This window comes from Primulina eburnea, chromosome 5, assembly GCF_022965805.1.
Source record: "Primulina eburnea isolate SZY01 chromosome 5, ASM2296580v1, whole genome shotgun sequence".
NCBI classification, from domain to species: domain Eukaryota; kingdom Viridiplantae; phylum Streptophyta; class Magnoliopsida; order Lamiales; family Gesneriaceae; genus Primulina; species Primulina eburnea.
In genome coordinates, this window is record NC_133105.1 from 5600208 (window position 1) to 5628160 (window position 27953).

The window sequence follows — 27953 nt, forward strand, 5'->3', positions numbered from 1 at the left end:
AAGTGGTGTGATAATAACACTTGATTCATATAGTGTGGCTGATCCCATGCACTGCTAGTTTTCCATGCATTTGCAAATACCACTTTGTGATGATAATTCATCCCCAAATCATGCAATGTTTCAAATACTCTGATTTAACGTTATTGTTTACGATATTTGAACAAGTATTTTTAACAGACTTTATTTGTGATCTTTTCGTTGCAAATATTTTGAATAATCAGTTTATGATCGGTTATTAAAACTAGTTCGGTTAGTTTGGTTAGCAAAATAAAATTCGGTTCGGTTATTGGCAATTCGGTTCGGTCGACCGAATGCACACCCCTACTTCCTCTAGTTTTCGTATATGATACGGAATATATTTTCTCTCTTTTCTTGCTGTTAGTTCATCTGTGACCTGTGTGTTTGTGTCTTAAGTTGAATTTATTTTCTTGGATATGTTCAAACTGGGAGACTGAATCAAGCAGGAGCTCCAACGCTATTTCTGTTTATATTGGGAAATGTGAAATAAATTTCATTCATGAAATGAAGTGGTTGGATCAATGCAGAGCTTACCAAATCAATTAATTATAATAACTATTTGGTTGGATGGCTACTACATACACATATACATATATGTATACACACACGATGTTATCGGTAGATATGCTTCAGAAATTTGACGGGATTAAATAAGCTCCAGTAAATATTTATTGGCTAGAAGCTTTTAAAATAAATTATTTCAAATGATACCACGTATGTGTGCTTTATAATTTTATTTATCTTTAACCTATAGATTAAATTTACCTAAATTGTTTATATTTGTCAATTAACTCGATACATTCTTGTATGCATATAAATCATACTCACATTATTCAGAAGTAAATTTTTTTTAAAAAAAATTAAATGTATCACATTATTAATATCAGTAATTTCTAGTGAGGATTGACCTAGCTCTTATATATATATATATATATATATATATATATATACATATATACATATATATATATATATATATATATATATATATATATATATATATATGAAAATAGGGGTTGAATTGAATTTGTGTATGAAAAGAGAAAACTGATCCTAAGACTAGGGTTGTAGGGCGTGGAAATTTTAGGGAAGATAGGGCGGTTTAGGGGCAGAGCCGCGTGCTTAGTTATGAAGTTTGCTTTCATGGTTTATTCAATGTGGTCCTAATAACCCACTTGTGATATATCATCACCGATATATATATATATATATATATAAACACATGCATATGTATACGTTTGGTGTGTTTTTTTCCTATCTTGATTTTTTCTACAATTTATTTTTCCAGAATGTCTGAGAGCTTAGTTTAAAATTGATTAATGTGGAAGAGGTTGTAAATTGTGGATTGACCATATAATTAGGATCTAAAAGTCTATAATGACGAGATTATTCTATGTTATACATGAAATATTTTATCTCTATGTATGATGTTGTCAAATGTTAGCTCTTGAATCATCGACATATATTTCAATTTCTATAAAACTATTAAAGATCTATATGATCTAATCATATTGGAATATGAGAAGAAAAGTTTTTGATGCAGCATAGACTAATCCATAATCACTTAACCGAATGTTTTGTTTTTTAAAATAACCATTAGTATCTTGAACGCGTAGGATAAATATAATACATGCATATTATGTATAACAAATAACATGAATATAATATATTTATATATTTAAAGTATTTCGATATAGGTTATATTTACCATTAAAAAGAAAAGTTCACAAAATATTATATTTGTTTCACAAATTTTTTGGCATTACATAATCAAAATATTAATTTCATTAATGAAAACAAGTGTTAATTAAGTAATTAACCAAACACGTTACATTACACGGTATTTAAGGCAAGTTCAAAATTATATCATAACCTCAAGTGGTTAATTTAGGGTGTTGAGCTATAATAATAAAAACAAAGATAGTATTCACATATATAGTTTTATTATACTACTTATCAGTCGTACCCACATTTGTATATACCACTGAAGTGACATTCATATATTAAATTTGATGAACATATCAAAATTATATTTCTAATATGTTAGTGTCACATCGATGATAAACACATAAATGAGCACGATTGATGGGTTAAATAACAAACTAAGGCCCATATTATAAAAGAAAAGGATGATAGAGAACCCAACAAACTAAGGCCCATATAATAAAAAACATTTTAATAGGACCATTTTTTTCTTTTTTAAAAAAAGAATTTTAATAGGACCTTTGATTTATCACTTATCAGCAAGCATGCGATTGTCCTGTGCTATACTGTACAGTACTCAGGATCGAATATGTCGAATAATTTTTTTTACATAAAATATTTACCCGCTGTTATTATATTATATAAAGGAATTTGGGCAAAGTATTTTTTTTTTTTTTTTTATCATTTCAAACAAGAGTATACTCTTATTAATTTTTACAATTTTATTTTGTTATTTCAGTATAAATGTTTAATGATTGAATAACTTTTTTACATAAAATATTTTCACACTATTATTATATTATATAAAGGAATTTGGTTAAAGTTTTTTTTTTTTTTTTTTTTTATTTTATCATTTTAAATAGCAGCATGTTCTCTGATTGATTTTACAATTTTACTTTATTATTTCAGTATAACTTTTTATTAATTTTTACATAATACTCTGTTTAAATATAAATCAAATTAATTAAAAAAAACCGTTCCGCCTGGAAGGTTTCTGTAATTATTTGTTTCCTTTCCATTACATGTATATCTATGTATTTCAACTACTAATTTGTCCAAAATCTAGTGGCAATTTTCTTCCTAAGGCTGGGCACCAGTTAAATAAAGATTTTGGAATGAAACTTTGGCCGGAAAAGCTGCCTCCCATGCCCAAAACCGTAATTGATGAGTTAGAAAAATCACCTTGGGCACAATCGAAAGGAAGAGTTTGAGTTTGAGTTGAGTTTGAGTTTCAATCATAAGTATTATTTTGTGAGATGTTTGCAGATACCGCTTCATCACGTATGCAAAAGCGTTACTCTCGTATACCATCACTGTACAATGTATAAAAATAGAAGTTTAGAACTTATCGCATATACTTTAATACATCATATGATAAACACTATACTAATTGTGTGAATCCTGGTATGGCATAGTCAAGACCAGATAACTGAATACTATTTGTGCCTTACTCGCAGAGCATGTGCATTATTTCGTTAAACAGACACCGATTCTGTGTTCTTGAACCTTAATTTCCATGCCACATTTCCCATATCGTGTGAGAGTGTGTGCAATGGAGATGGGTGCTATTTATCCTTGCATCAAAGTAGTCAAGATCAGATAACTGAATACTATTTGTGCCTTACTACATAGGGATGGGTACGGTGGTTTCTGGTTTCATTCACTCTGTCTTTCATTGTGTAGCTACATTTGCAACATTATTTACAGTGTACTCAGAATTTCAATTTCGCAGACTTCAGAGCATCACATAAAGATTTATTCAACACGACAAAACTGCCTCGTATCCTAAAACTCATAATGGGAATAGCTGTTCTTTTCTTTGATGTTCCAAGGTGCATTTTCTTGTAAGTGCCGCATTTGGGTCAATCAGTGTCAACCTGAATATGCTTTCTTTAATGGGTTCCAGTGTGTTGATCTTGATTGGTTCCATTATGTCCCATTAACATTTAAGAGCCCATGCAGTTGAACCTGTCATTCTAGCCCTCATTGTGATGTGCCATGCTTCTTTCTCAGAATAGAACAAGTCGGAATGCAGTGCATAGCAAGATAACTCTCGGTTGCGAAAAATATTTACTATAGTTGTGACTGTGTAATCTTAAGATTTCACTATGTATGTGAAAAATAAAAAATAGCTCGACCTTTTTTTTTGTTTTTTTGTCTAATACGAATCATTATCTTCAATTCCCATTTTTAGGATGGCTTTTCCTTGATGCCTACAGCATTAGGATTCTTTCTCTTCCTTTTAGTTATCACTTACTCTGGGTAATTTCTAGACAAATATCTCTATTATCAAATGTTGGATGCCGCATGCTGAATTAAATTTCTGGGATTTTCACTAATTCATGTCATCCATCTATTTCACTTGAATCTGTTATTAAAACAAGTCTCAGCAAGAGAAGTTGGAAAGCAGATTGCCTAGAATGAATGCTTTACCAATGCGGAAGTCCATCCATGTGTCTCCCACTCGTCTAGCTTGTATTTTGCATGCGTAACAGGATTAGTATCACGAAAATGAACGAGGAATCTTTTTGTCCCAATTGGAAGATCTTTAGTGCTTATCATGACTAGGAACACTTGTTCTATCTTCTCATTGGTCCTATTTGTTAGTAGGTTTAATTGTTCTTGAACACTACCTTGTAATGGTGGCTCCGGGGAGATAAATGGAGGATTAATGGCACAGAATTCGTACAAATCTGGCTAGGACTGGAGGGATTCCTCTGTATTTTAGGAATGGATTGTGACTTGTAAGTGGCCTTCTGCTTTTTTCACGTGTTTTAGATTCAATAACTTTAAACCATGAAATTTTTTAGATCCTAGATGTTCCGGCAGTGAATCTTTTGTTGGCCAAGTTGTAGGAATAGAATTTGACCTCTCCTTTAGGAGGGTTAAATCTAGAAAGCTCGTGTAATCATGCGACTCAAATATTTCATTTGATCAGGGCATAGCAATCGTTGTTTTGGCTTTGAATCTTTGGGGACCAGACTGGTGGATTCTTTTACATTGTTGGGTTGGAAGTAGGAAAGAGCGATATATGGGCATTGGCTCGTTCCACATCTGATGAGTACTATAACCATTTGTATTGGAAAGATGGCCACAAAATACACACCTGGAATGATATACAGTGCACCACAAAAATTTTACAAGGAAAAAACAAAATAAGTGGTTTAACTTGATTTCTGGTGCAGTGTTTGGTGTGGGTGGAAGAATCTCTTTGTGTAAAAAGTGCCAATCAAAAACATTAAAGAATGGTGAAGTGCATCTATCCTGTATACAAGAGGTGGATACAGAAAGTGGCCAAACCGAATGAAGTCAAGGAAAACCTTCCCAAAAAGAGAGTTCTAAAAAATATCAAATCTTTTTGGAAAGAAAACTTGAAATCATATATTTTATGATGTTGATATATCGATCAAAAATAAAAAAAAAACAACATTATTAATTAGGTTAACAACATGTCCAACACGAACTCTTATGTTTGGTGGTATATTGTCTGGTAATTTTATGTTAGACTGAAGTTTACGACTTTGATTCCTTCTATTTGATGTTTAACATACATACTTTTGTCTGGGTTCGAGCTTAGAGAGAGAGAGCGAGCGCTCAAAAAGCCATTGTAGGAGACAATCAGCGCCAAGTGAGTTTATCTTTCCAAAACTAACAGGGTCAGCATTCGATTTCTTCGGTCTGTATATTGAGTGAACACTATTTATCATATTGGAGACATGTTCTTACCCACAAATATCATATTTGGTAAGTGAACTTAATAATGTCGAAACAAAGTTGTGAACCAAGATTTAGGCAAGTGACACTAATGGGAAAATGCTGCATTCTATATGACCCACTCTTTTAGCAAATGAACGACAGAGAATAATTGCATTGCTAGACAGCAGCACTATGGATGACTATGATTACACTTCACTACAAGTTTTATAATATTTATTTTTATTGCATATATATGCGAAACAAACATATATTGTAATATCTTAGATTCGACGACTTTCCTCACTGTATCAAGATTGGTCTTTTCAACGTGCTTATGTCCTCACTTACACGCACCTTAAGAAACTTATCAGAGGTCACCCATCCCAGAATTGCCTCAAGTCAAGCACGATTAACTTTGGAGTTCTTATGTGATGAGCTACCGAAAAGAAGATGCACCTTCTTGATATGAGTAGTACCAATCAAATTATTTAAGCCCTCCTCAACTGCATAGTCACATACCTGAACAGTTTCAGAATCCATTTCTTTCCGATGTAAGATCGGTTCATTTATGTAAGTATGTCAAAAACTGCTCATTGTCCGTACAACCTCATCCACCGACGATCACCTCCCGCTTCAACCCGGGGCCTCACACATATTCAAACTTGGTATCAAAATCTTGCATGAATATTTGTGCAAGAACATGAAGAAAACTTTAAAAAAAAAATATTGGCAAATTCATCATGCCGAAGACTATCTATAAAACTAGGGAATCTTTAATAGTTACCCATCATGAGAGAATATATTGATGTTTTCGAAGTGATCAGAAAGGGAACGAGTTAAAAATAACTAAATTATTTGTTGGTTTCAAATTTGAAGATTTCTTTTTAAGTGTACATTATTTTTCTATATATATATATATATATATATATTTACAATGCCCGAGACTTGTCTCAATTTTTTTCTATATATTTTGGGTTTGGAATATAAGTTACATAAATTAGGGTTGGTGTGTTTAATTATTAATATTTTTTTTAAAAAAAACAATAAGTGTACATCTTATTACTTGTGAATAAACATTGTAAAGATAATATATTACTCAAACCTCACATTAATTAATGATTTAAGTTCATTTATTCTTTTTAATAAAATGGAGTGTGAGTAATCAAAAGTTGAGTACGGAAAAATACTCTAGGATTTGGGTCTGTAATTGTCGTGTCTTTGGTCTGCAAGCCTATCGCACACGATAATTATGTCGAAACTTAGTGAATATTATATTGTTCGAATGCCATATACTTTCCGAGGTGATAAAAATTATATTTAATAATTATATAATTCTATTTTTACCTTACAATTTATATATCTTTGATAATTTTCTTTACGTTCTTTCAAAATGGTAATCAAAATTCGTCTCTTCCTCGATTTTTTCTTAATTTGTCGGTCTAATCTAGTCTGTTTCTAATTGATATCAAATACTGACATTAATGTAGTTGCACGCGTTCATCAATTGAAATGAATGAACTTTAATCTCTTTTTGCAGGTGGAATATTACTGTGTTTTTTTTTTCTTTTCAAAAAACTTTCTTCTTCTTTATTTCTCTGCTATAGAATATAAGTTATGATTCATAGTAATAAGGAAAAAAATAATAGTAAAAAACTAAAGTTTCACGCCTCTTGATTTTCGAATCCCCATGTCTGTAATTATTTTTCCTACACCAAAAGATATGAGCACTTTCATTAGTCAAATGTTAAAAATTTGCGTAATACAGTTTCACGGATCGTATTTTGTGAGACATATTTTTATTTAGATCATCTATGAACAACTATTACTTTTTATTGTAAATATCGGTAGAATTCACTCGTCTAATAGATAAAGATTCGTGAGACTCATCACCACACAAACCAGCTGAGTATGAGTAATGTATTATGGACTCAATTTGTTACGAATTAACTAAATTATATGTTTGTTTTTAATCATTTATTTTAGTACTCAACATAAAAAATTGGAGCCATCTTCTTGGTCAAGCACTGGCGACAAGATTTTCTCGTGCAATCGAAATCATGTACACTATAAAGCTGTCAAGCATGTAGTTTAAAGCATGGAGGGTCAGCCTATGTACCCTCCACCCTCCTCTTTCCACCTAAACCCTCTTATCTCTGTCTAATTTTATTTTCAAACATTCTTTTAACCAATATTTGCAATTAATGTGATTAGGATCTAAAATTTGCATATCGGAAACAAATAGCTAGTCGACGATTTTAAAACATTATCACAGCCAAAATCAATGTATCATCCACAATGATACACATATCATTTACCATTGATTTGCATAAGTGGGATATATAAACTTCATCACACCATCACCATCTATATACATCTCAGACCCAAATCGTCGCGTCATCCCGAATCGTAGATATATATTTATCAACATTTTTGAATGGGATTGTTAATATGGCATGATCATAATGGTGTCAATAGATAGATAGGGGACACAATGTCCGTTAAAGCAACGGAGTTAAAAATGTAGTGCAACACATCTTTGGAGTGGAGATATAGAGTGGGTTGTTAGTGGAAAACCCAAAGGGATTAAGTTAATAACTTTCTTTAAGCAAAAGATTAATTATTGTCCCTCGTGAAACAAAAGCTCATTTACCCTAATCACCCTTCATTAATTTCGTACGATCACCACTTAAATGGAAAAAAAGAAGGATATTTTCTTCTCTATATAGTATTTATCAAAAGTGATGGGTTTCTGTATTCATGGCTGCAGCTTTTTTGTAAAAGGGATGGGATTGTTGATTATATAGTTGTTGTCCAAACGTGTTTTATATTAAGTTTTTTTTTTTTTTTTTTGCATAATTTTATTCTAATGTTGTCTTTTGATCACATTTTATGATATCTAATGCCATAGACAATAACGTGTTGTTAGAATGGGGTTTTGGGGTTCGAGGGGTAACCCAAGCTTCGACACTCGTGTGCGCTCTCTCATCACTGTTTCCATTTTTAATGAATATATCACTACAAGAAATATGATCTATCGCGACGCAGTTGAGGAGGGTTTAAAATATTTGATTGGTACTATTCATATCAAGAAGGTGCATTTTCTTTTCGGTAGTTCATCACATAAGAACACCAAAGTTAAGCGTGCTCATGCTGGAAAGACTCGTCTTGATACAATGAGGACAGTCGTTGAATTTGGACCGTTACATTTAACATTTTTTGTTATATATGATGATCTAAAATCTCCATGTAGTTAATTATATTTACAATAAAGATGTTATAACATCGTATAAAAACCTTAACTATATTCTCTTTTCCTTGTCACTCTTGCAGTTGAACTATATAATCCAAACCTTAATGCTACGCGGCATTTTAATTTTTTGTTGGGAAACAAGTACGGTCATAACTACGTGGAGATAAGTTTTATTAATGCATGCAGGTCCTTTAAATTGTACGTATAGCTTATATAAAATCATAATTGGCCCAACTTTAGCCAATATTTATCGGGCGACTCTTGATTTTATATCCTAAATCCAAATATGTTTTTGTGTTCGGTTCAAAATATATTTCTACACTTTTTGATTTACATAAAAAGTTTATACATTTTGTGAGCTTACATATAGATTACAATTGGTACAAAACATTATGATATCAATATAGCACTTACTATACTTGTTCGGGTACTCGAATATCATATATTTACTATTATATCTGAAAATTGATACTCAAATATCATATATATTAGTACAATATTTTCAAAGTTTTGTACTGATTTTCATCTGATAAAAGATGTGACAATTAACGTTAGTACTTGTTATAAATGTATGGATATTCAATTAGAAAATCATATATTAGTATCAGATCTGAAACAGTTGTTACTCAAATATCATATATAAGTATCATATTTTAATGTTTTGTACCGATTTTCATCCGAAAAAAGACACGTAGGTCAGAAGAGTGCAATTTTTTTTTTAAATCACGAAATAAAACCATATATTTTTTTCATAAAGAATGACTACAAACTCAAGTTTGAATTTGAGGGTTAAAGACCATTTACCCAAATTTTTTATGGCATGAGGGATTTTACTTTGTCGCTAAAAGAATATATCACACTGAAGTTTAATTTACTACAAACATAAATAGAACATAGATTTTTTGGTCCAATAACTTGTTCATTTGTAGATTTTGTCTTATTAAGTTGTCAAATTTTAGTTTTTTTACATTAAATTTTAATTTTTAGATATTTTGGTGTGATTGCTGATGTTACATTAATGGAAAATGATATATGATATGACGCTGGACAATACTGACATGATATTGAAAATACTAATGTGACATCGAAAGTTATCGACTTATTAGATGTCACGTTAGTGATTGGACTAAAATAAATGAAAATTAAAAATTATTGTATTAAAACTAAATTTTGACAAATTAACGGAGCAAAAGTCAAAATTGAACAAGATAATTAACCAAAAATCATTTTCTCCAATATAAATAACAATAAAGTAATCAAAATATATCTCAGTAGTTTGAGTATTGTTTGTTAATAGTAGAATATAATTGAAATGCATTATGATCCCCGAAATATTTAAAAGTAGATAAAAGGTACTCTATAAAAAAATTAATTAATAAGCATAAACTGATCTTTGTGATTTTAAATCTTTATGATTTCTTTAATTTATTTTAATTAAGACCACTGATATCCAAAGACAAAAGGGATCGATCTCTTTACTCCATTGAAATTAAAAAAAATTCGATTTCATATATGTTACACTCATTACTAAACAAAAACTCATCTGTTCTTTTTCCCTCAGTTCTTCACTTTTAAAATAGCAAAACGATGCGCTTGAGTCATTAGGGGCAATTTAAAGACAAGAAGACATTTCTATAATTGTATAACATTGTTGTTATATTAGTTCTATAAATTGGTCTCACTGTGATTTTGATCATCTGTAATAACATTTCAGTTTTAGTGTAATAATTTTGATTTTGTTGTTGTTGCAGTTTTAGCTTCTTTTTTTTTATTGGAATATTAACTTAGTATCGCATGTTGTTAATTTAGCATCAATTGTTGCTGATGTGTTTGGTGATACGTAATAAGTCGAACGAAAAATGATTAAAAGTGTAAAAGAAGTAAAGTTAATGAATTAAAATCACAATAAAACAATTTTACTAGACCAGTTTTCTATTTCAATATATATTTTTTAATAGATTATAGAGATGAATGTGGGAGACAAGCAAAAACATTTGAAGGTATCCCAGCTTGACAATACCATTTTTTTGGGCCTTCTGGTAGGGTACACATTCCTATGCTTCTCAACTATATTTATATCACCCTAAACTCTAGCCTAGAATCATCACAATTCAGCACCACTCTCTCTTTTTTTCTCACTATATACGCTCAATCTCTCAATATTGTAAGCTTCTTTGTGTCTGTCCAATAATGGCGGATTCCGGCGGTAGCTCAGCGGTGGCGAGAAGAATGTGCTCCATACCGGAAAATTTCCAGCTGCACTTGTCCATGTTAGCCTTGCAGTTTGGTTACGCAGGCTTTCATGTGGTTTCACGAGCTGCACTTAACATGGGCATCAGCAAGATTGTCTTCCCTGTTTACAGAAACATTCTTGCCTTGTTTCTTCTATTGCCCTTTGCCTATTTCCTTGAAAAGTACGTAGTTTTTCTTGAATCTGTTTGATTTTAAGCATTTTCAAGTATAGGGTTCTTAATTCATTTGATCAATGATCTCAGGAAAGAAAGACCACCTCTTTCTTGGAACTTACTCCTCCAGTTCTTCCTTCTTGCCATTGTTGGGTATGATTATTAGTATATAATTACACGAATGCGTGTGTGTGCGTGAGAGAGATATACAACATGCCATATTGCCATGTTTTACTTCACAGAAGCAATGCATGTATTAAAAAAATGATGGATTATTTTAAAAAATGGCAGGATTACAGCCAACCAAGGATTCTACTTGTTGGGACTGGACAACACATCACCTACGTTTGCTTCTGCGATTCAGAATTCAGTTCCAGCTATTACATTTCTCATGGCTGCACTACTCAGGCAAGCAAAACTTTCAACAAAAAGTTGTTTCAAGAAAGTCGCTTTGTTCTGTTCGATGTAAGTTTTGAGCGATGTTATATATTCAATTTCAGGATAGAGAAGGTGAGACTGGATCGAAAAGATGGCATCTCAAAGGTGGCCGGGACAATCTTCTGCGTGGCGGGGGCATCCGTCATCACGCTATACAGAGGCCCCACCATCTACAGCCCCGCTCCCCATCTGCGCAGGGCGGTGGAGGTGGCAGCACCGGCTGTGATGGCTCTTGGTGACGCGAACGGCAAGAACTGGACATTGGGCTGCATATTCTTGATCGGCCACTGCCTGTCCTGGTCCGGCTGGCTCGTGTTGCAGGCACCGGTTCTCAAGAAGTACCCGGCTCGGCTCTCCTTCACGTCTTGCCAGTGCTTCTTCGGTGTCATCCAGTTTCTCGTGATCGCCGCATTCGTCGAGAGGGATCCTCAGGCTTGGCTCGTGCATTCTGGCGCTGAGCTTTTCAGCGTTTTCTATGCTGTAAGACTCTGCAATAATCAATGACTTTTTAACATTTGGTTTGATTTCTTTTCCGGCTCACATGAAAATAATGATTATTGCAGGGAGTGGTGGCTTCGGGGATCGCATTCGCTGTACAGATATGGTGCATCGACAGGGGTGGCCCGGTGTTCGTGGCGGTTTACCAGCCGGTTCAGACACTCGTTGTAGCAATAATGGCTTCCGTGGCTCTGGGGGAGGAATTCTACTTGGGAGGGTATTCACATCATCATCATCTTATATTCCACTTCTACTATTTCATGTTCCCCTTCATTTTGAAATATTTATTTATTCGAGATTCATTATTCAGTTAAATTCACGAATCAACATATATATTTTCGATAAATTATTACATGGATCACAAATTTTCAGGGAAGAGAGATCAAAATACTCTTATCATTTGATTAAACTATATCGCACGCACAGGATAATTGGTGCAGCGCTTATTATAACCGGATTGTACTTTGTACTGTGGGGGAAAAATGAAGAAAGGAAGTTGGCAGCGATCCAGTCCCCCGCGGACCACGGGATTAACAGAACAGCCCCACAAATCAAGTCGTCCTCCATGACCCAACCACTTCTCTCTCAGTCAACCGAAAATATTTGACCAGAAAAAGTCACCTGATTTAACGACCTTTTTTTTCCTGGAAATCTTTCAATCCAGTTCGGTTATGCTATAATATTATATATATATATATATTCAAAAAAATTAAGGCTTGGATGTGTATTAATCATATTTTGTCAGGGTTAATCTCTCTTTCTCTCTTTTTTCCTGTTCGACGAGGGAAGAAATTAAAGCAGATGCTTATTATGATTTCGTGAGATTGGATTTCTAATTATGAAATGTGATATTGTTTTCTTCTTATATCCTCATTTTTATTGGTAGAGATCATATATACAGTTATGACATCCAAAAACATCGAAAAATATTTTGTCGAAATTCACCAACTATTTATTTATATTCTGATCAGCCTGACCAAATTCTTAAAAACACAATCATTTTTGGTTAAATATAGATAAAAACTTGTGTGAGACGGTCTCACGGGTCATATTCATGAGACGAATCTCTTATTTGGGTCATCCATGAAAAAATATTACTTTTTATGTTAAGAGTATTACTTTTTATAATGAATATAGGTAGGGTTGACACGTCTCACAGATTAAGATCCGTGAGACGGTCTCACATGAGACCCGCTCTAAAATATAACCTAGTTGAATATTGACCGCGATATAAAAATATTACCCCTCTTGTTTTTTTAGTGAGAATGCGCTGGATTGTTAAAGTCAATATATTTAAATAATTATTTCTGAATTAAAACTAATTTAATCTCTCGGTATTTTGCTGGTATATTCTATATTTACTTTGAATAAATTAGTTTCAAATTCAATGTGCTAAATTAGTTATGAAATGGTAATGCTAATGTTTTTCATATAATTTCGAGGGATCATCATATAATGCATACTCAAACACGTTACCAATTCAATGTTCATTAAAATAAATCTCTTTTTAAACCAATAATGCAATAAATTAAAGAATTCAGAAATTCGGAAAATTGTATTTTAAGAATATTTGAATAAAGTTTTTTTTATATGCTATCCATATTTTATAAGATATTTCGTTGCTTTTCCAATCTGGTTCATATCCATGCATTCTCAAATTATAAAACATAAATTATTTCGAGGTTATATATATATATAATAAAGTCTACTTAAGTTTCACGTTTTCATCCACATTAAAAATACATGTTATGAGTGACTAGAGAAGAAAAATGGTCAACTCCTGTATCTTTTGCCTTCTTTTTTTTTTTTTTTTTCTATTTTTTAATAATAATTATTGTTTCTTATTCGGACATTTTCAGTTGTCTTACCTTACCTATATATTAAAATCAGTCGTCACATCTATATATATAAAAATATTATATATTAAAAAATTTCAGTCGTCTAACTTCTTTATTCTTTTTAATTCGAAATTTTAACATCTATTCACGGTTAGTCAATCGCTTACGCATGTCTTCTCGCTTTTCATTGTCCATGATTTCATTGTGCGTGCTCGAAATAGAAGTTATTTATTTTTGATAATTTTAATCTTTTTAATCGGAAATTTTCCCTAAAGTCTTACTCATATATCTTTTTATTATTGAATTTATTATTGAATTTAATAATTTTACATAATGCTAATATGATATTATAAACGTCTCTATTAAAATTTTTTTTTTATCGGGTATACAGTCAACATTAAAAAGTGATTTTTTGTTTAAAAAAAAGTCAAAGTAATGAATTAAAATTGATATTTTATGTTGACTAAAATTTTAAAAAAGACATAAATAATGAATTAAAGTTGAAATTCGGTAACATAAACACGAAAGATAACATGGTGCATTCTCACGTGATAAGAAGAAAAATTTGCAATAACTTGGTAGATTCTCACGTGATAAAAAAATTACAATTTTTGAGTAATCGTAATTTTAGTTATGTAAGTGGATATATTTTGAGTTTTAATGACGAATTTTTTATGTTTGATTTTCATCAATAATCTTTTGTGAAGAAAATCCAAAACTCCATTGAATATATTGAATATTTTATTTGATCCTAATCTAAATTAGTAAAAAAAAAACGACACTCTTAACATTTCAAATATGTTGAAATATCTATGTAGAAAAATATTAATATCAAATAATAAATTTAAATATCTTCGGAACAAAAAGCCAAACTATTTAATGAAACTTAACTTATAATTTGCAATTGATCTTCCCTCTTAAAAAACAAAGAAAGCAATTGTATCAAACGAGCGCTTCGCAAATTTAACCCTAATTAATGAATCAAAAGAATAACTTGCACTCTGACATATAACAGTTTAGATTAATCAAATAGTCTCCTTAATTACATATAATCCACTGCACAAACCGTATGATTTTCTAACATAATATATACATATAAACCTATTTCACTACAAATGAATATATATATATATATATATATATATATATATATATATATAAAACTTATTTAAAAGATCCATGCGAAAGGCACGCCATTACCGTCTTTTCCACTGTCCAAATTACTCCCAAAAGCCCCCATATCATCCACAATCCTGAAAGAAGTATCCTTCGCCGCCTCAGCCCACAACGACGAATCATCGAACTCCGGCAAATTCACATTCAGATTATTCAAAATCCCGCTCGCACTCACAAATTCACCCGAACCCTGCTCGCTATCCACAGGTGCTACCGCACTCGAGCCGTTTTCTTGACTCTCGGTGGAAGGACATGACTCGGGAGGAGATTGGTCCTGATTTTCCTGGTACAAATGGGGTAGGTTGAGCTTCGTGTCCGGGCCGTAGAGCTTACGCGCGGCGACATCATAGGCCACAGCGGCGTCGTACGAGGTGTCGAAAGTGCCGAGCCAGACCCGCTGCCCGCGATTCGGCTCGCGTATCTCGGAGACCCATTTCCCCCACGTGCGCTGCCTCACCCCTTTATACGTGCAAGAGGCGTTCTCCGGGCCGCCCTTCCCTCTCATGCATCCTTTTCTTGAACTAGCCTGTGCACTACTTTTCCGAACCCTTTTCTCCCCTCCCCCAGAAGGAACAATCGATTTCAACATTTTTTTGTTTGCGGTGTTGGATGAGCAAGAAAAGAAGAAAAGGGTCGCCATTAATTTATAGACGCACAAGGGTTGTGAATGAAGAGATAGAGAAGGGTTGAACACATACGTGTCTCCGGCTGAGGAGTGTAGACTTATACTTGGCAAGAGAGACTGGATTTATCGTGTCTTTATATTTCCCAATATAAAGAAAAAAAGATTATGCAAAAATGGAGCTCAGGTGGCGCCAAGGGAGCTGAGGAGTATATCACTGAGAAGATATTGATCATGTGCCTCAATTTCATTACGTTGACATCACCTTATGCATCACTCTTGCCTCCAATTTTCCTTAATAGATAAGTTTTAGTTTTATTCTTTTTTTCTTCATACCTCCAAAGAACAAGGAGCTATGGAGGCAATAAGTATTGAGTAATTCCATAGTTTGTCGTGGAATATTACATTATATAGTATGATAAATTTTCAAAATCATACTATTGTTATTATTATATATATATAATCTCATTTGGAATATTGAGAAGTTTAATATGTAATAAATTAATATTTCGTGATATTAATTGAACATTGGTAATCTTTTCATTTTCTATAATAAATTTTCTTTGCCGTATTGTATTTGTCTATTAGGTTAAGTGAACTGATATCATTTTATCCAAATCCATTTAATGATGTTTATCTCAAAAAAATAGTTCGAATTCCGAGATTTTTGGGGTTTCCTCTTGTTTAAAACCTCGCGTATTTTTTTCCCCAAAAAAAGTGTACGTTTACACTGCAAGTCGATGTTTTTCCTGTCGTAATTCAATAATCTATCACTATATTTAAATTGCTCATTAGACATTACTGTTGAGGGAAATTGTTATTTTACAAAAGAACGGGTTTCTATTGAGACGGTCTCACGAATTATCTTTATCTGTGAGACGCTCAACTCTACCGATATTCACAATAAAAAGTAATACTCTTAGTATAAAATTAATATTTTTTCATTGATAACCCAAATAAGAGATCCGTCTCACAAAATACGATCTGTGAGACCGTCACAAGTAAGTTTTTAACTTTACCGGAAATAATGTTTACACTTCAGAAAATGTCAACAATATTCCATCTTTTATTTTTAATAAATTAATTACCAAGATTACTCCTACATTTCTTATATAAAATTTAGTTGATTTTGAAAACCTATAGTAACTTTTTTAACACAAGATTTTGTTCGGCTACATTATTTATATGAATCCTTTATAATATATATATATATATATATATATATATATATATATATATATATATATATATATATATATATATATGCTTTTATAATATTTTTTTAATTTATTTTAGATTATATAAAAATATATTTATTTTACATTTAACAATTAAAAATATAAGATAAATACAAACTTAAGGGTGTCAAATGAGATGAAGAAAAACATGATGTGGTGGTTGTAATTTTTGAAATTATTTTTATTTGTTATTTTCACAAACCTCTAAGATATTTAGATGTGATGTTCAAGTATAATTGAATTTCTTTGTAAACATGTAAAATCTTAAGAGAAATAGATGTAATTATCTAAAATGGGAGAAAAAGTTTAAAAATGAAATGTTTTATTTAAAGGTAAAAACTTGTATGAGGCGGTCTCACGGGTCGTACTTGTGAGACATATATCTTATTTGTGTTATCCATGAAATAATATTATTTTTTATGCTAAAAGTATTATTTTTTATTGTGAATATGAATAGGGTTGACCCGTCTCACAGATCAGGATCCGTGAGACGGTCTCACATGAGACCACTCTTATTTAAAAGGCGCTTATTCAAATCACACACGATTATTTAGATGCACACACATATTATATTCTCGAATTCAAAACAGTAATGATAAATCTCGTTATAAGTTCTGTTACTTTATAAAATTAATTGGCAATGAATTACGAAATAAAATTGTAACAAAAGCACATTATTCTAGAAAATATAATTTCTTTTGTATATATGTATGTTTTCCTTTGTTGATTAATAATGGAAAATATTAGGGTCTCCACTTTAGTAATCTAAAAGCTATATATTAGTTAATGATATCTGAGTTAGTAGAGTAGATGAACATTTGACTAATAATTATAAATTTGATTTTTCATACCAATATCTTTCATGCGAGCCTATCACACAAGATTTATCGACGTAGTTTGCAGATTATTGTGTTAGTTTGATGTTTATTTCACTTTTTCTAAAGGATAGTGATTGCGATTATATACTATATATATCGAGGAAGATGATCTTTATTTGATACGAAACAGATGATTTTAAAATTATTTTAATTCATATAAAATATAATATTTCAAAAATATTAACACTTCAATTATCTATTATTTATGTTTAAATAATTTAATTTACGAAATAATAGTAAGACAAAATCTGTCATTTCGAAAAAGGTAAAAATTTGTGTGAGACGGTCTCACGGGTCGTATTTTGTGAGACAAATCTATTATTTGGATCATTAATGAAAAATATTACTTTCTATGCTAAGAGTATTACTTCTTATTGTTAATATCGGTATGGTTGACCTGTCTCACAGATAAATATTCGTGAAGTCATCTCACAAAAGACCTACTCTTCAAAAGAAATTTACTTTGTATGCACAAAATGATTTTATGATAAGTTAATGGTCAATTTACTTTAAAATATATTCTATATAAAAAATTTAATTTATGCATAATATGTTTGTATCATTAAATTGTTTTTATCTTCTCCGTGTGTAGGTTGTTGGGGTACAGCGTGGGATATTCTTGTCTTTTTAGGAAATTAGGTAGTGTGATCTAAATTTCATTCAAATATTTCGTAAGCTTGATTGGATAATTTTAGAAAGAGTGAGTCTAATGTAAGACCGTCTCACGGATAATAATTTGTGAGACGGGTCAATCCTACCCATATTCACAATAAAAAGTAATACTCTTAGCATAAAAAGTAATACTTTTTCATGGGTGACCCAAATAAGAGATCCGTCTCACAAATATGACCCGTGAGACCGTCTCACACAAGTTTTTGCCTTTTAGAAATGACACAAAAACATCATTTTAACACCTTCTAGAAATCTTTTTTTCCCACAAAAAACACAAATTTTAAAATATATTATATATATATATATATATATATATATATATATATATATATATATATATATAATCATACAAAAACTTTTGTGAGAGAACCTCACGAGTCAATTTTATAAGATAGATATCATATTTGAATAAGCAATGAAAAAAATTATTTTTTACGTCAAAATTATTAATCTATACTATTATATTAAGTTTGAGCACATGATAATAACAACTTAAGAGGACACCAATTTTTCCTTCCTATTTTACCCTTATATAATACTAATATTACATTTTTGTTTTTTGTTGTTTTGTTTTGTTTTTTAAATTTCAACACACATTTTTATTTTATTTTTTTATTTCAACAATTCAAATATCAATTTAGTCACTCCATAAATTGTCAAATTACACTTTAGTTCATCGATAATGATAAAAAAAAATTGTACACACGCATCGCGTGTACATAATAACTAGTTATTATTATAAACGTGATCATAATTGACTCGTCTAATAATTCGTGAGAACATCTTACAAAAAAAACCTAAGAAGGTAATTATTGATTATTCTGTTCTTGGTACAGTAGCCGATTATAACGAGTCATCACTGCCTAACTAATGAAAGTTCGCATTTTTAATATAGTTATGGTTATCTATTCATTTGCTTTTCAATAAATACATTAATTCCTCCACATAGTGAAAATGGCTCATTTCCAACAAGATGATGGCCAAATCTGCAAGATCAAACCCATGTCGTCGCGACCCTCGAAAGGTCGTGGAGGTTGTCGTGGCATTCAAGGCACCCAAGTCCGAGCACTATTAGACAGACAATGCACCAACCAGTAATGTGTCTCTAGTCGCAAACCCGAAATTTCTAATCATGCAATGAGAGCGAGAGTGAGAGCGATCAAGTGTGAGAAATATGAATTTCATAACCAAAGTTGAAATCACCAACCAGACCGCTGCAGGATCGGATTCATGAAGGTGCTGCTGACATTTGCTCTGATTCAGCACTATCTCTACATTTCTGCAAGGCTGCCCTTATCTCCTTCAGCATTTCATCAACCTTTATACCTTTCCTGCATCAAATGACACAAAGAAACGTTTATTCCAGACTTGTTCAAAACCCAAATATAATCTCCAAGTGTCACCGTTTTATAGCACAATAATCGGAAATAAAGAAGATTACCATATCTGATGTATCAAGAATTCAATTGAACATGTATGGAAAGCTGTGCAGATACTAAAAAAAGATAAAGAACTTACAGAACACTGACACCAACGACTGAAAGAGGTCGGGGGTATTCATCAATTTCCTTCAACTTTCCTTCATCGGTTGAACTGGGAGAAGCAGCAGTTTCAAAAGAAGAGCCGCTCTGCAAATCTATCTTATCACGTCCTATTCTCTTTATTTCTTCTTTTAAATATGGAAATCTTTCCATTGCCTATGGAGCGAGATAAGCCGATTAACTAGGATAGGTAACATGTAAAGGGAAAAGCCATTTTTCGTTGAGATAAGAACATTTCTAAATGCAGAGAAAACTCAAATACCTCAGGTTTGTCAATTTTATTCAGAACCACAATGTGAGGTCGTTCAAGGTAATCAGGATTGTACATACGCAGTTCCTGAAAAATCGAGGTACTCATAACTTCATAGGATTGCATATGATATGATCCTAGTCACAAATAATATCCAGAGACATTCATATAGAAAGAAAATGTATCAGCACTCACTATTTAAATTTGTAAAAAGCATTAGGATTTAGTGAAGTACCAAGAATCCGTTGTTCACAGAATTGTAGAGATTGTTGTCTTACCTCTTTCACTGTCCTGTAATCACGTACAGGATCCTCAGCGGCTGCATCGACAACATGTACCAACATACTAGTCCTCCGCAAATGCCTCAAAAAGTTGCGCCCAAGACCCTGAAAATTAATAAGTTGTGAATAAAATTACAGTTAATCAATGAACTAAAAATCACAACCAAGATACTAAAGAACAGGAAACTTTACATGCAAAGTACGAAAAGTAAACACTGAGATTGTAAAAGAAATACAACTAGAATGAATACCTTTCCCAAATGCGCACCTTCAATGAGGCCAGGCAAATCTGCCAAAGTCGCCTGAGATGAAAACTGCCCAGCCCCCAAGCTGGGATCACCGTTAAGGCTTCCTAGATTTGGCATCAACGTTGTAAATGGATAATCAGCTATATCAGGTTTTGCAAATGTGATAGCTGCCAGTAGGGTCGACTTTCCAGCATTTGGGAGTCCCTTAAAATCACAAGGCATCAAATTAGAAATTAAGAAAACAATATTTATCAAAGTTCAGCATAAAATTTACAAAATAGTAAAAAATTTGAAAAGAATGAGAAATTGAGGAATATTTGGGACATAAACACAAGTTATACTTACAACAAGGCCAACATCAGCAACGATTCTCAGTATTAAATGCATAGTGACCTCTTCTCCTGGCTGACCAAGAACTAGAACCTGAATCAATTGAGTAAGTGTCAAGACAAGAAAACTAAGGGTATCACAAAATTGCAGTCGCACTCTCCTATTCTTTTTAGAAGCAATAGCACTAAGGACGATTAAATAAACCAAAAGCCTACGGTGTAGTCAGAAAAACAACAAAACATAAGAAATAGATTTTGGATTCAACATCTCAACAGATGATACAAAAAACTACGAACATCCTCACCTTATCACTGTCGTCTCTTATTATATTGGTGGTTAAAGTCATCAATTTTTTCTTCCTGTGCTCAGGTGCTTCCAGCAAACTGATCTGCCATAACCAAAATGATGGGCAAAATTCAGGAAAACATGGGATTTTCAGATCAACTCTGACATCTGAAAGTATGCTGTTACAAGCTTCAACATGTAAATTACAGAGAATACTTTCAAGATTTAAATTTTTACCCAATATTCACGAGGTTTACAAGTTGAAAATCAGTAAAAAGGTTGAGAACACGGATCCTTACCCCTCCTTGTCCACCCCTCACGACAACTACTTCGTCACCTGGATGGATTAAATCAGCTAGAAGCTTTCCTCTTTTGTTTTTCACAACTGTACCTGATATGATTCACAAAAAACATAGGTAGTGATTTCATATTTGGATTACATTTTTTCCTACAAAAAGGGCATTCTGGAACGGACATTTATGGACTCAACAAACCTAAAGGTACTGGAATACGTAATGTCGGGGCATCAAGTCCATTACGCAACTGAGAGGACAAGACACCCATCGAATCAACATTCCCGCCACGTTTTGCATTGTACTGACTCCTCTTGTGAAACTCCAATAGTGTATCTGTGTTCTCATCCGCATAAATCACGACATCGCCTCCATGCCCACCCACAGGAAGGATAAGTGAACCATCGAAATCCCGCTTATAAGAATCCCTTTTCTTTGTTTTGTCCTTTCTGAATGTTCTTTGAGACTTAGAAGTTTCCTTCTGGTTAGGAAGATTAAGAATGGCACCATGTCCTCCATCTCCAGCACGAACAGAAATAATCACCTCGTCAAAATATTTATGTCGTTCCTTCAACAGAGTTTCCTGACTTGGTGATGAAGGACTCTTTGTCTTAGTAAGCACATTTTTCAGCACTGCGCATTGGTATTTCTTCTGCACTGTTGATTTCCTATGAAAATGGTACACAAAAACAATGGCTTTGGACTACATGAGAAGACACAAAACCAAAATTTCCTTCTGAAACTGAAAATAGACGTGTTGCCGTGAATTATAAAGCCAAACACGAAACCAATATAAAAATTGTCACCGTATATAACAGAGTTTTTGAAACACAAATTACTAAAGCATTCCAAAATATACGAAAATAATATGATTTCAATTATTGAGACAGCCGGGCATCCCAATTCCCTGAACGGAGCTGTAAATTCTTTTTGCTACGACTATGATACCAGAAGTGAAAGAAAATAAAACTTCAATACGCAGATCAACACAAGGATAAGAATTCATAACAAACAGTCTAGAGAAAACATCTTTCAAGTTCTCGGAAATCAACAGAAACAAAGAAAAGAGAAAAAAAAAACAGTCGCAAATTCGTCTCTTCTTATCAATGAAGGATTATGAGGAACCAGTATCGTAAAAAGAGAAAGCGGCGCAAAATTGAAAACTGAAAACAAACCCCAGAAGCATTGGTCTTGGATTCTTGATAGAGAGTATATATTACATACCCACAAACAAGAAAAGGTTGCAAGGATACAGCAGAAACCGAAACCCACAAACTTTTATCAGTCAAGTTGAGAAGTGAATACTGCTGCGGCGTCCATGTAAGCATTTTATCTTCAGCTACGTGTGTGGGTGTCACTTCATGTATAAACTAACAATTTGCCAGCAGAGTTCTCGGCAGCTCTCTTCAATGGCTGAAATATCCACCGGCGCCCCAAACTTTTCAATATTTTCTGTTTCTGGCCCTTCCTTCAATGCCTTTGGCTGATGATAAACTATGAAAACATTTAATATTATTTCCATTTCGAAAATTAAATTAATATTTTGCTTAATTTGAGGATACAAATGATTATAGATTTTTTTTTCATCTAAAAATCATTCTATCTTTTAATAAAATGATTAAAATTTTGATTATGTGATTATTTTCTGCTTTATTTGATTATTTTCAAACTTTATAATCTTCCCATATTACCTCTATCAGTTTAGTAGTTTACCCTTTTTCTTATATTTTTCGTTAAATAACTACCTAACCTTTTTTCAATAACATGCAAATTATATTTCTGAGAGTATCTATAAAATTAATAGTACCCTTCTCTACACCAAAATGATATTAGATATTTTTACTTTATTTATTTTTATAAAAAATTTGGCATTTGAAAATTTAGGTCCTAATATCCGAGAAAAACTAGTGAAAGTCGTAGCTAATAATCTGAATATATCTAATAATCCAAATCCAATTGAAGGCATTTCCCCATAGTATTTTATCTACACATAAGAACATACTATATTGCCTCATTTACTTCAAACACAGAATACATTGTTCGTTTGTATGACCACAACATTCAGATTGTACTGTGTGTGAAGAATTCAACAAATACGAAAGGTTCCGGAGCCTGAGTCGTCACGTGCCAGAGTCACCTCAAGCCAATGCACCAAATATTTGTCTTTTATCACTGTCCTGTGAAGGCTTCACAAATCACAATAGCTAGCTCTTGAGAAAGTCCTTCAAAGAGAAGGGTTGATTCCCATCCTACAAAATTTTCAGAAAAAAAACAAACGAATGTAATTTCAGAGTGCGAGACTTATAAGGAGTAATACCCGTGTGTAAATTTGTCTCATCAGCAAGCACATGTATAAAGGGGACAATTGCTGACAAATGACGGAAGGATAGACAGAGTTTAGAATTGATATATGACAAGTGCTACGGTTACAAGAAATTTCATCCTCGGTGCTCGATGTAAGCTTGGTAAGAACTATACTACGACACAGATCCGTTATAAGAGTAACGAACTATTCGAACCAGGGAGCAAAGTGCAATAAATGAGAGTACAGGGATTACTCAGCGTGTCTGAAGGTATCAAGTACATGGATACTCAGCAACAGAGTAACAGCAAACTTCAAACCTTGCCAGATTCTTGATCCAAGCACTGTTTGACAACTGCTGTCTGCTGGACTAGCCTTTCCATTGCTGAATAGCTGGGTAACTTAGTATGTTCTGAAATCACAATGTGTAGGCACGCATTTAAGAAGTAATTCATAAATCACGAAAAAGAAAACATTTCAGGCTACAACTTTAGGAATAATAATGTACCAAGAATCGTCCTGTTTAAACCATCAGCAACATGCTGTCTGTAGTCCATGCTGAGAAGATGGAACATCGGGGACTTCTCTGGTTCTTCATAAGCAAGCAGAGCCATAAAGTCCTAAATACGAAAACAATTACTCCATCTTCTAACAAAGATTAAATCAATATAAATTTCAGAGGCCGAACAACATACTTCAAGCTTTTCGACATATTTCTGTTCTTTCCCAAAAGGAGTCAACTTGGATTGGGCAAATCCCAGAGCTTCGGCACTGCCAGTAAAATTTAAACCTTAAAATGCGTGAAAGTATAGATGATACCATAAAACGACCAAATTTTTATTCAATTTTATTGTGATTACGTCCCCTTGGCAACTTGCCTCATCTGATTAGACCTTATCAACAAAATTCACAAATCAAATGTCATGATGCTTTATGTACTATCTGTTTAATAATTAAAAGTCAGCGACTCATCATACTCACCAATTTCTAGAGCACACAAGTTCAACAAAATGAAGGCTCAAAAGATCAAAATGCAAATCCTTGTTTTTCTCCAACAAACCAGGAGCAAATTCTTCGGTCAATTCTATGGCTTTCGATGCACTTCCATCTGATGCAAAGTGGAAGATTCCTGTAAACGGACTGCATTAGTACAATAGATACTTGTGCAACATTCTTTTCAAGTTTATGTTCTCGTGAAGTTTCTTACAAAGATAATAGATATGTGCATTTAAGAATAGGGGAGAATAGTGATCGTTTTAAGTAGTCAATAGTCATACCGTTTTCCTCTTCTAGAATTGATTCTGTATATAATAAGAAATCAATTTTCCTTCTCTCATTGAATTACAAAAACTCCACGATCTCTTTTTCTTTCAAAATTAATACCAAAGCATTCTTACAGACTTCAAATTAAATGTTCACACAAAGTTAATGACACCCTCACATTTTTTCTCTACATATTTTAAACTTATCCTTTTATCATTTTTACCTTATAATATAAATGATATTACAACACCATCATACATATCATATCATCACGGTACCCCGACCATTCTCCGTCAAAACTTTTCATCTTATTCTCTAGTAGCATTAACTTGTGCACAAATTTTTGAAACCTTAAACAATACTACATCATCATGAAGGTACATGATATATAATCATAGATATTGGTATCGGAAATGGATAGGAAATTGATTGAACTACCACAGGTCCACACCAGCTACGACATCTGGCACATCTACTTTCTTTGAGCAAACATTTATTGACAAAATTCTAATAAATAAAAATGCTCCCAGTTTATTAAAGACTAATATTCAGGTGAGAATATATCGCAGCGTAGTATTTTTATCTTCATAATTTGTTATTGTCCCAACATTCTTCCCCTTATGCAGGAACAATCTCAGGAGCATTTAATACACGCCCAAAAGTCAGCATACTCAATATACCGCCTAAAAGAATTGTAAATTCATAACCTCATTTTAAAATAAGAAGCCCTTGCCATTTAAATTTTTTCAACATGAATTTTGTGGCTTGGGCGCGACGTTGTAATGATGATTATTCCAGTGAATAAATTACATAAATATTAGCATACAGGTTTGTCAGCCACCATCTATAAATAACTATTTTATTTGCTAACCGATGTTTCAAATGACTTATCCTCAACCAATTTCTCCTCCAAGATATTCACTAGCAGAAAGTTAGAAACATAACTTATGTGCCTCCTCTATTAAGAAATTGATTCACTGATACTTCAAATACGCTAAAATGTAGGCTCATTTAATATTTGCCATCTAAAGACTATGCTTCTACCAATTCAATCACACCAACAAAGGATAAACATATTGGAAAAGTGATAGCCGCTAGAACTATTACTAAATTTCCATAGAACCGATTGGTTTGGGAGGGTAGTGGGGGAAATTCCTTACTTTTCCTTTTCTCCATGTCCTCAAGATGACCAGTAGGCTGCTTCATCCCAGTACAAGCAATGAAAGAATCCACCGTATCTTTGAAGCAATTGTGCACAAGATATGATAGAACGATCTTATGGATGTCTTTTTCATTCAAAACCTGTAAGAAAATAGAAGGCAACCATGTAATAAAATATTTTACATTTAAAAGCCCACACAAGAGAAATAAAAGTAAATCCCTGGTCAATTCATATTATGAATCTCGTCAATTCACATGAAATATCCCACAAAAAAATGAAGAAATCTGATCCAGAAGCACTTTTATGCACAAAAAAACATAAACTGGGACAAACAATATCTGGTCAGGCCACCATAAGAGTGGTTTGCAAAAGTTCAGTTTGTTATTTAAAAAGGTGATTGGCAAAACACAGTTCCCTGTTTGACTGACACCTTCAAGATCATGAAAATGGACATTAACTGTCTCTAACTATTGACAATCCTCTGGAAAAAGAATACTCTCATACAAATCTGAAGAGTGAGAAGCATAATTATCTATGTTAAAAACAATAACTTTTGTCGTAACTCAGAGCTAGAGCAAAAAAAATGGTTGTTTAGATAGTTAGCATTGAACTTCTGAATTAGAAAATTAAAAAAAAACTGCATAAATCAGTGAACAAAACGAAACAAACTCAAGTCAGTCTACAAAACAATTGAGGTTCATTCACCATGAAAGGTAAGCCAAATTAGTCACCTCCGCCCTAAAACTAAGGCCCATAACCATTTAACTTTAAAAGAATGTCAAAAGTAAATTACAATAAGCTTCATTCAAATTAGATACAGCACTTCCACAATGTTTTAAAAAGAAAGAACACGAACACGTATCAAACTGAAATGACAATCATGAACTCATTAAAAAGTTCAAATAGGGACAAAAACTTAAACCTCTGATGAAATTGCCGATGATAGAAAATAATAAAAAACTCATAGAAAGAAAAATAACATTGACCCACATCACAAACTAGCGTAATACAGGACAAGACAATCTAGAGTGCCTTACAATGTTCTCGTATTGCCGCGGATCAGCATCCATTTGCAAGCTTCACAAGGACAAATCTTTCCCTTTATATTTGTGGGAGACAACAAAAAAGTGAGAAAGTACAGACCGATAATTTACTGAGAGAGTTGAAAATTCTTGACAAATCCTTCCAGAATATGCAGATTCCGTGTGTATCGAAGTTCACATACGTATGCTAAAACTTCATCACATATATACGCTGCGGTGCTTCTGTTACTGTATAGGAAATGGAGGGGATCGCTGCCCCAAGGCGATAAAATCGTAAAACTGCTCTCTTGGGAGGAAGCTTGTCTGCAGTTTCATTCGCTATGAATTTTTCCAATTGCCAGCACCAGATGGTCTAAAAGCGTACATCACTTCTTGAAACATCTGAGGCTCCGGTGAAACACGATTTTCGAATTTTTGTGATGCTTCTTGGAAGATTATGGTTATTATATATTATTATATGAACCCAAGTATAATTAAAATTGTTCTATAAAACATATACAAATTGTTTTTTTTCCCAAAAAT

General features: G+C 32.7%; 4 protein-coding genes across 7 annotated transcripts; 1 reads left to right on the plus strand and 3 right to left on the minus strand.

The window, feature by feature from the left end:
* The first annotated feature begins 10762 nt into the window (after nucleotides 1-10762).
* Nucleotides 10763-12872, plus strand: LOC140832659 (protein WALLS ARE THIN 1-like). Its single transcript, XM_073196792.1, has 6 exons — nucleotides 10763-11082; nucleotides 11164-11226; nucleotides 11365-11481; nucleotides 11574-11991; nucleotides 12075-12226; nucleotides 12436-12872. The coding sequence occupies exons 1-6, from the start codon at nucleotides 10859-10861 to the stop codon at nucleotides 12614-12616; spliced, it is 1155 nt and encodes a 384-aa protein (XP_073052893.1). The 5' UTR covers nucleotides 10763-10858; the 3' UTR covers nucleotides 12617-12872.
* A 1991-nt stretch (nucleotides 12873-14863) lies between these two features.
* On the minus strand, nucleotides 14864-15955 carry LOC140831675 (dehydration-responsive element-binding protein 2D-like). The gene has a single exon (XM_073195423.1). It carries the CDS (start codon nucleotides 15661-15663, stop codon nucleotides 15016-15018), a length of 648 nt encoding a protein of 215 aa, XP_073051524.1. The 5' UTR covers nucleotides 15664-15955; the 3' UTR covers nucleotides 14864-15015.
* A 3702-nt stretch (nucleotides 15956-19657) lies between these two features.
* Nucleotides 19658-23136, minus strand: LOC140832660 (probable GTP-binding protein OBGC2). The gene is made up of 10 exons (XM_073196793.1): nucleotides 22886-23136; nucleotides 21863-22329; nucleotides 21668-21759; nucleotides 21388-21471; nucleotides 21099-21176; nucleotides 20757-20957; nucleotides 20503-20610; nucleotides 20237-20311; nucleotides 19952-20130; nucleotides 19658-19764 (listed from the first exon to the last, which is right to left on the minus strand). Exons 1-10 carry the CDS (start codon nucleotides 22987-22989, stop codon nucleotides 19662-19664), a joined length of 1491 nt encoding a protein of 496 aa, XP_073052894.1. The 5' UTR covers nucleotides 22990-23136; the 3' UTR covers nucleotides 19658-19661.
* Nucleotides 23137-23569: 433 nt separating this feature from the next.
* On the minus strand, nucleotides 23570-27927 carry LOC140832661 (uncharacterized). Of its 4 annotated transcripts, none has more exons than XR_012118155.1 (7): nucleotides 27426-27925; nucleotides 26387-26528; nucleotides 24945-25092; nucleotides 24659-24734; nucleotides 24472-24583; nucleotides 24211-24375; nucleotides 23570-23910 (listed from the first exon to the last, which is right to left on the minus strand). XR_012118155.1 is itself a non-coding variant. In XM_073196794.1 (7 exons), exons 1-7 carry the CDS (start codon nucleotides 27456-27458, stop codon nucleotides 23866-23868), a joined length of 648 nt encoding a protein of 215 aa, XP_073052895.1. In that variant the 5' UTR covers nucleotides 27459-27927; the 3' UTR covers nucleotides 23570-23865. The 4 variants fall into 4 exon arrangements, 2 of the variants coding, with proteins under 2 accessions (XP_073052895.1, XP_073052896.1); XR_012118154.1 differs by having other exon boundaries at nucleotides 24220-24375; nucleotides 27426-27924; XM_073196794.1 differs by having other exon boundaries at nucleotides 24284-24375; nucleotides 27426-27927.
* Between the last annotated feature and the right edge of the window lie 26 nt (nucleotides 27928-27953).

What these genes read in the sequence shown, in the direction of transcription:
- LOC140832659 (XM_073196792.1), top strand. Translation starts at nt 10,859, where the DNA reads ATGGCGGATTCCGGCGGTAGCTCAGCGGTGGCGAGAAGAATGTGCTCC. An exon ending in TTTTCAGCGTTTTCTATGCT is followed by an intron (nt 11,992 to 12,074) that starts GTAAGACTCTGC and finishes TGATTATTGCAG; the next exon opens with GGAGTGGTGGCTTCGGGGAT. An exon ending in GAGGAATTCTACTTGGGAGG is followed by an intron (nt 12,227 to 12,435) that starts GTATTCACATCA and finishes TCGCACGCACAG; the next exon opens with GATAATTGGTGCAGCGCTTA.
- LOC140831675 (XM_073195423.1), bottom strand. Translation starts at nt 15,663, where the DNA reads ATGGCGACCCTTTTCTTCTTTTCTTGCTCATCCAACACCGCAAACAAA.
- LOC140832660 (XM_073196793.1), bottom strand. Translation starts at nt 22,989, where the DNA reads ATGCTTACATGGACGCCGCAGCAGTATTCACTTCTCAACTTGACTGAT. An exon ending in ACGTATTCCAGTACCTTTAG is followed by an intron (nt 21,760 to 21,862) that starts GTTTGTTGAGTC and finishes GAATCATATCAG; the next exon opens with GTACAGTTGTGAAAAACAAA. An exon ending in AAGGTGCGCATTTGGGAAAG is followed by an intron (nt 20,611 to 20,756) that starts GTATTCATTCTA and finishes ATTAATTTTCAG; the next exon opens with GGTCTTGGGCGCAACTTTTT.
- LOC140832661 (XM_073196794.1), bottom strand. Translation starts at nt 27,458, where the DNA reads ATGGATGCTGATCCGCGGCAATACGAGAACATT. An exon ending in CTTGTGTGCTCTAGAAATTG is followed by an intron (nt 24,735 to 24,944) that starts GTGAGTATGATG and finishes TTTTACTGGCAG; the next exon opens with TGCCGAAGCTCTGGGATTTG. An exon ending in AATATGTCGAAAAGCTTGAA is followed by an intron (nt 24,584 to 24,658) that starts GTATGTTGTTCG and finishes TTTCGTATTTAG; the next exon opens with GACTTTATGGCTCTGCTTGC.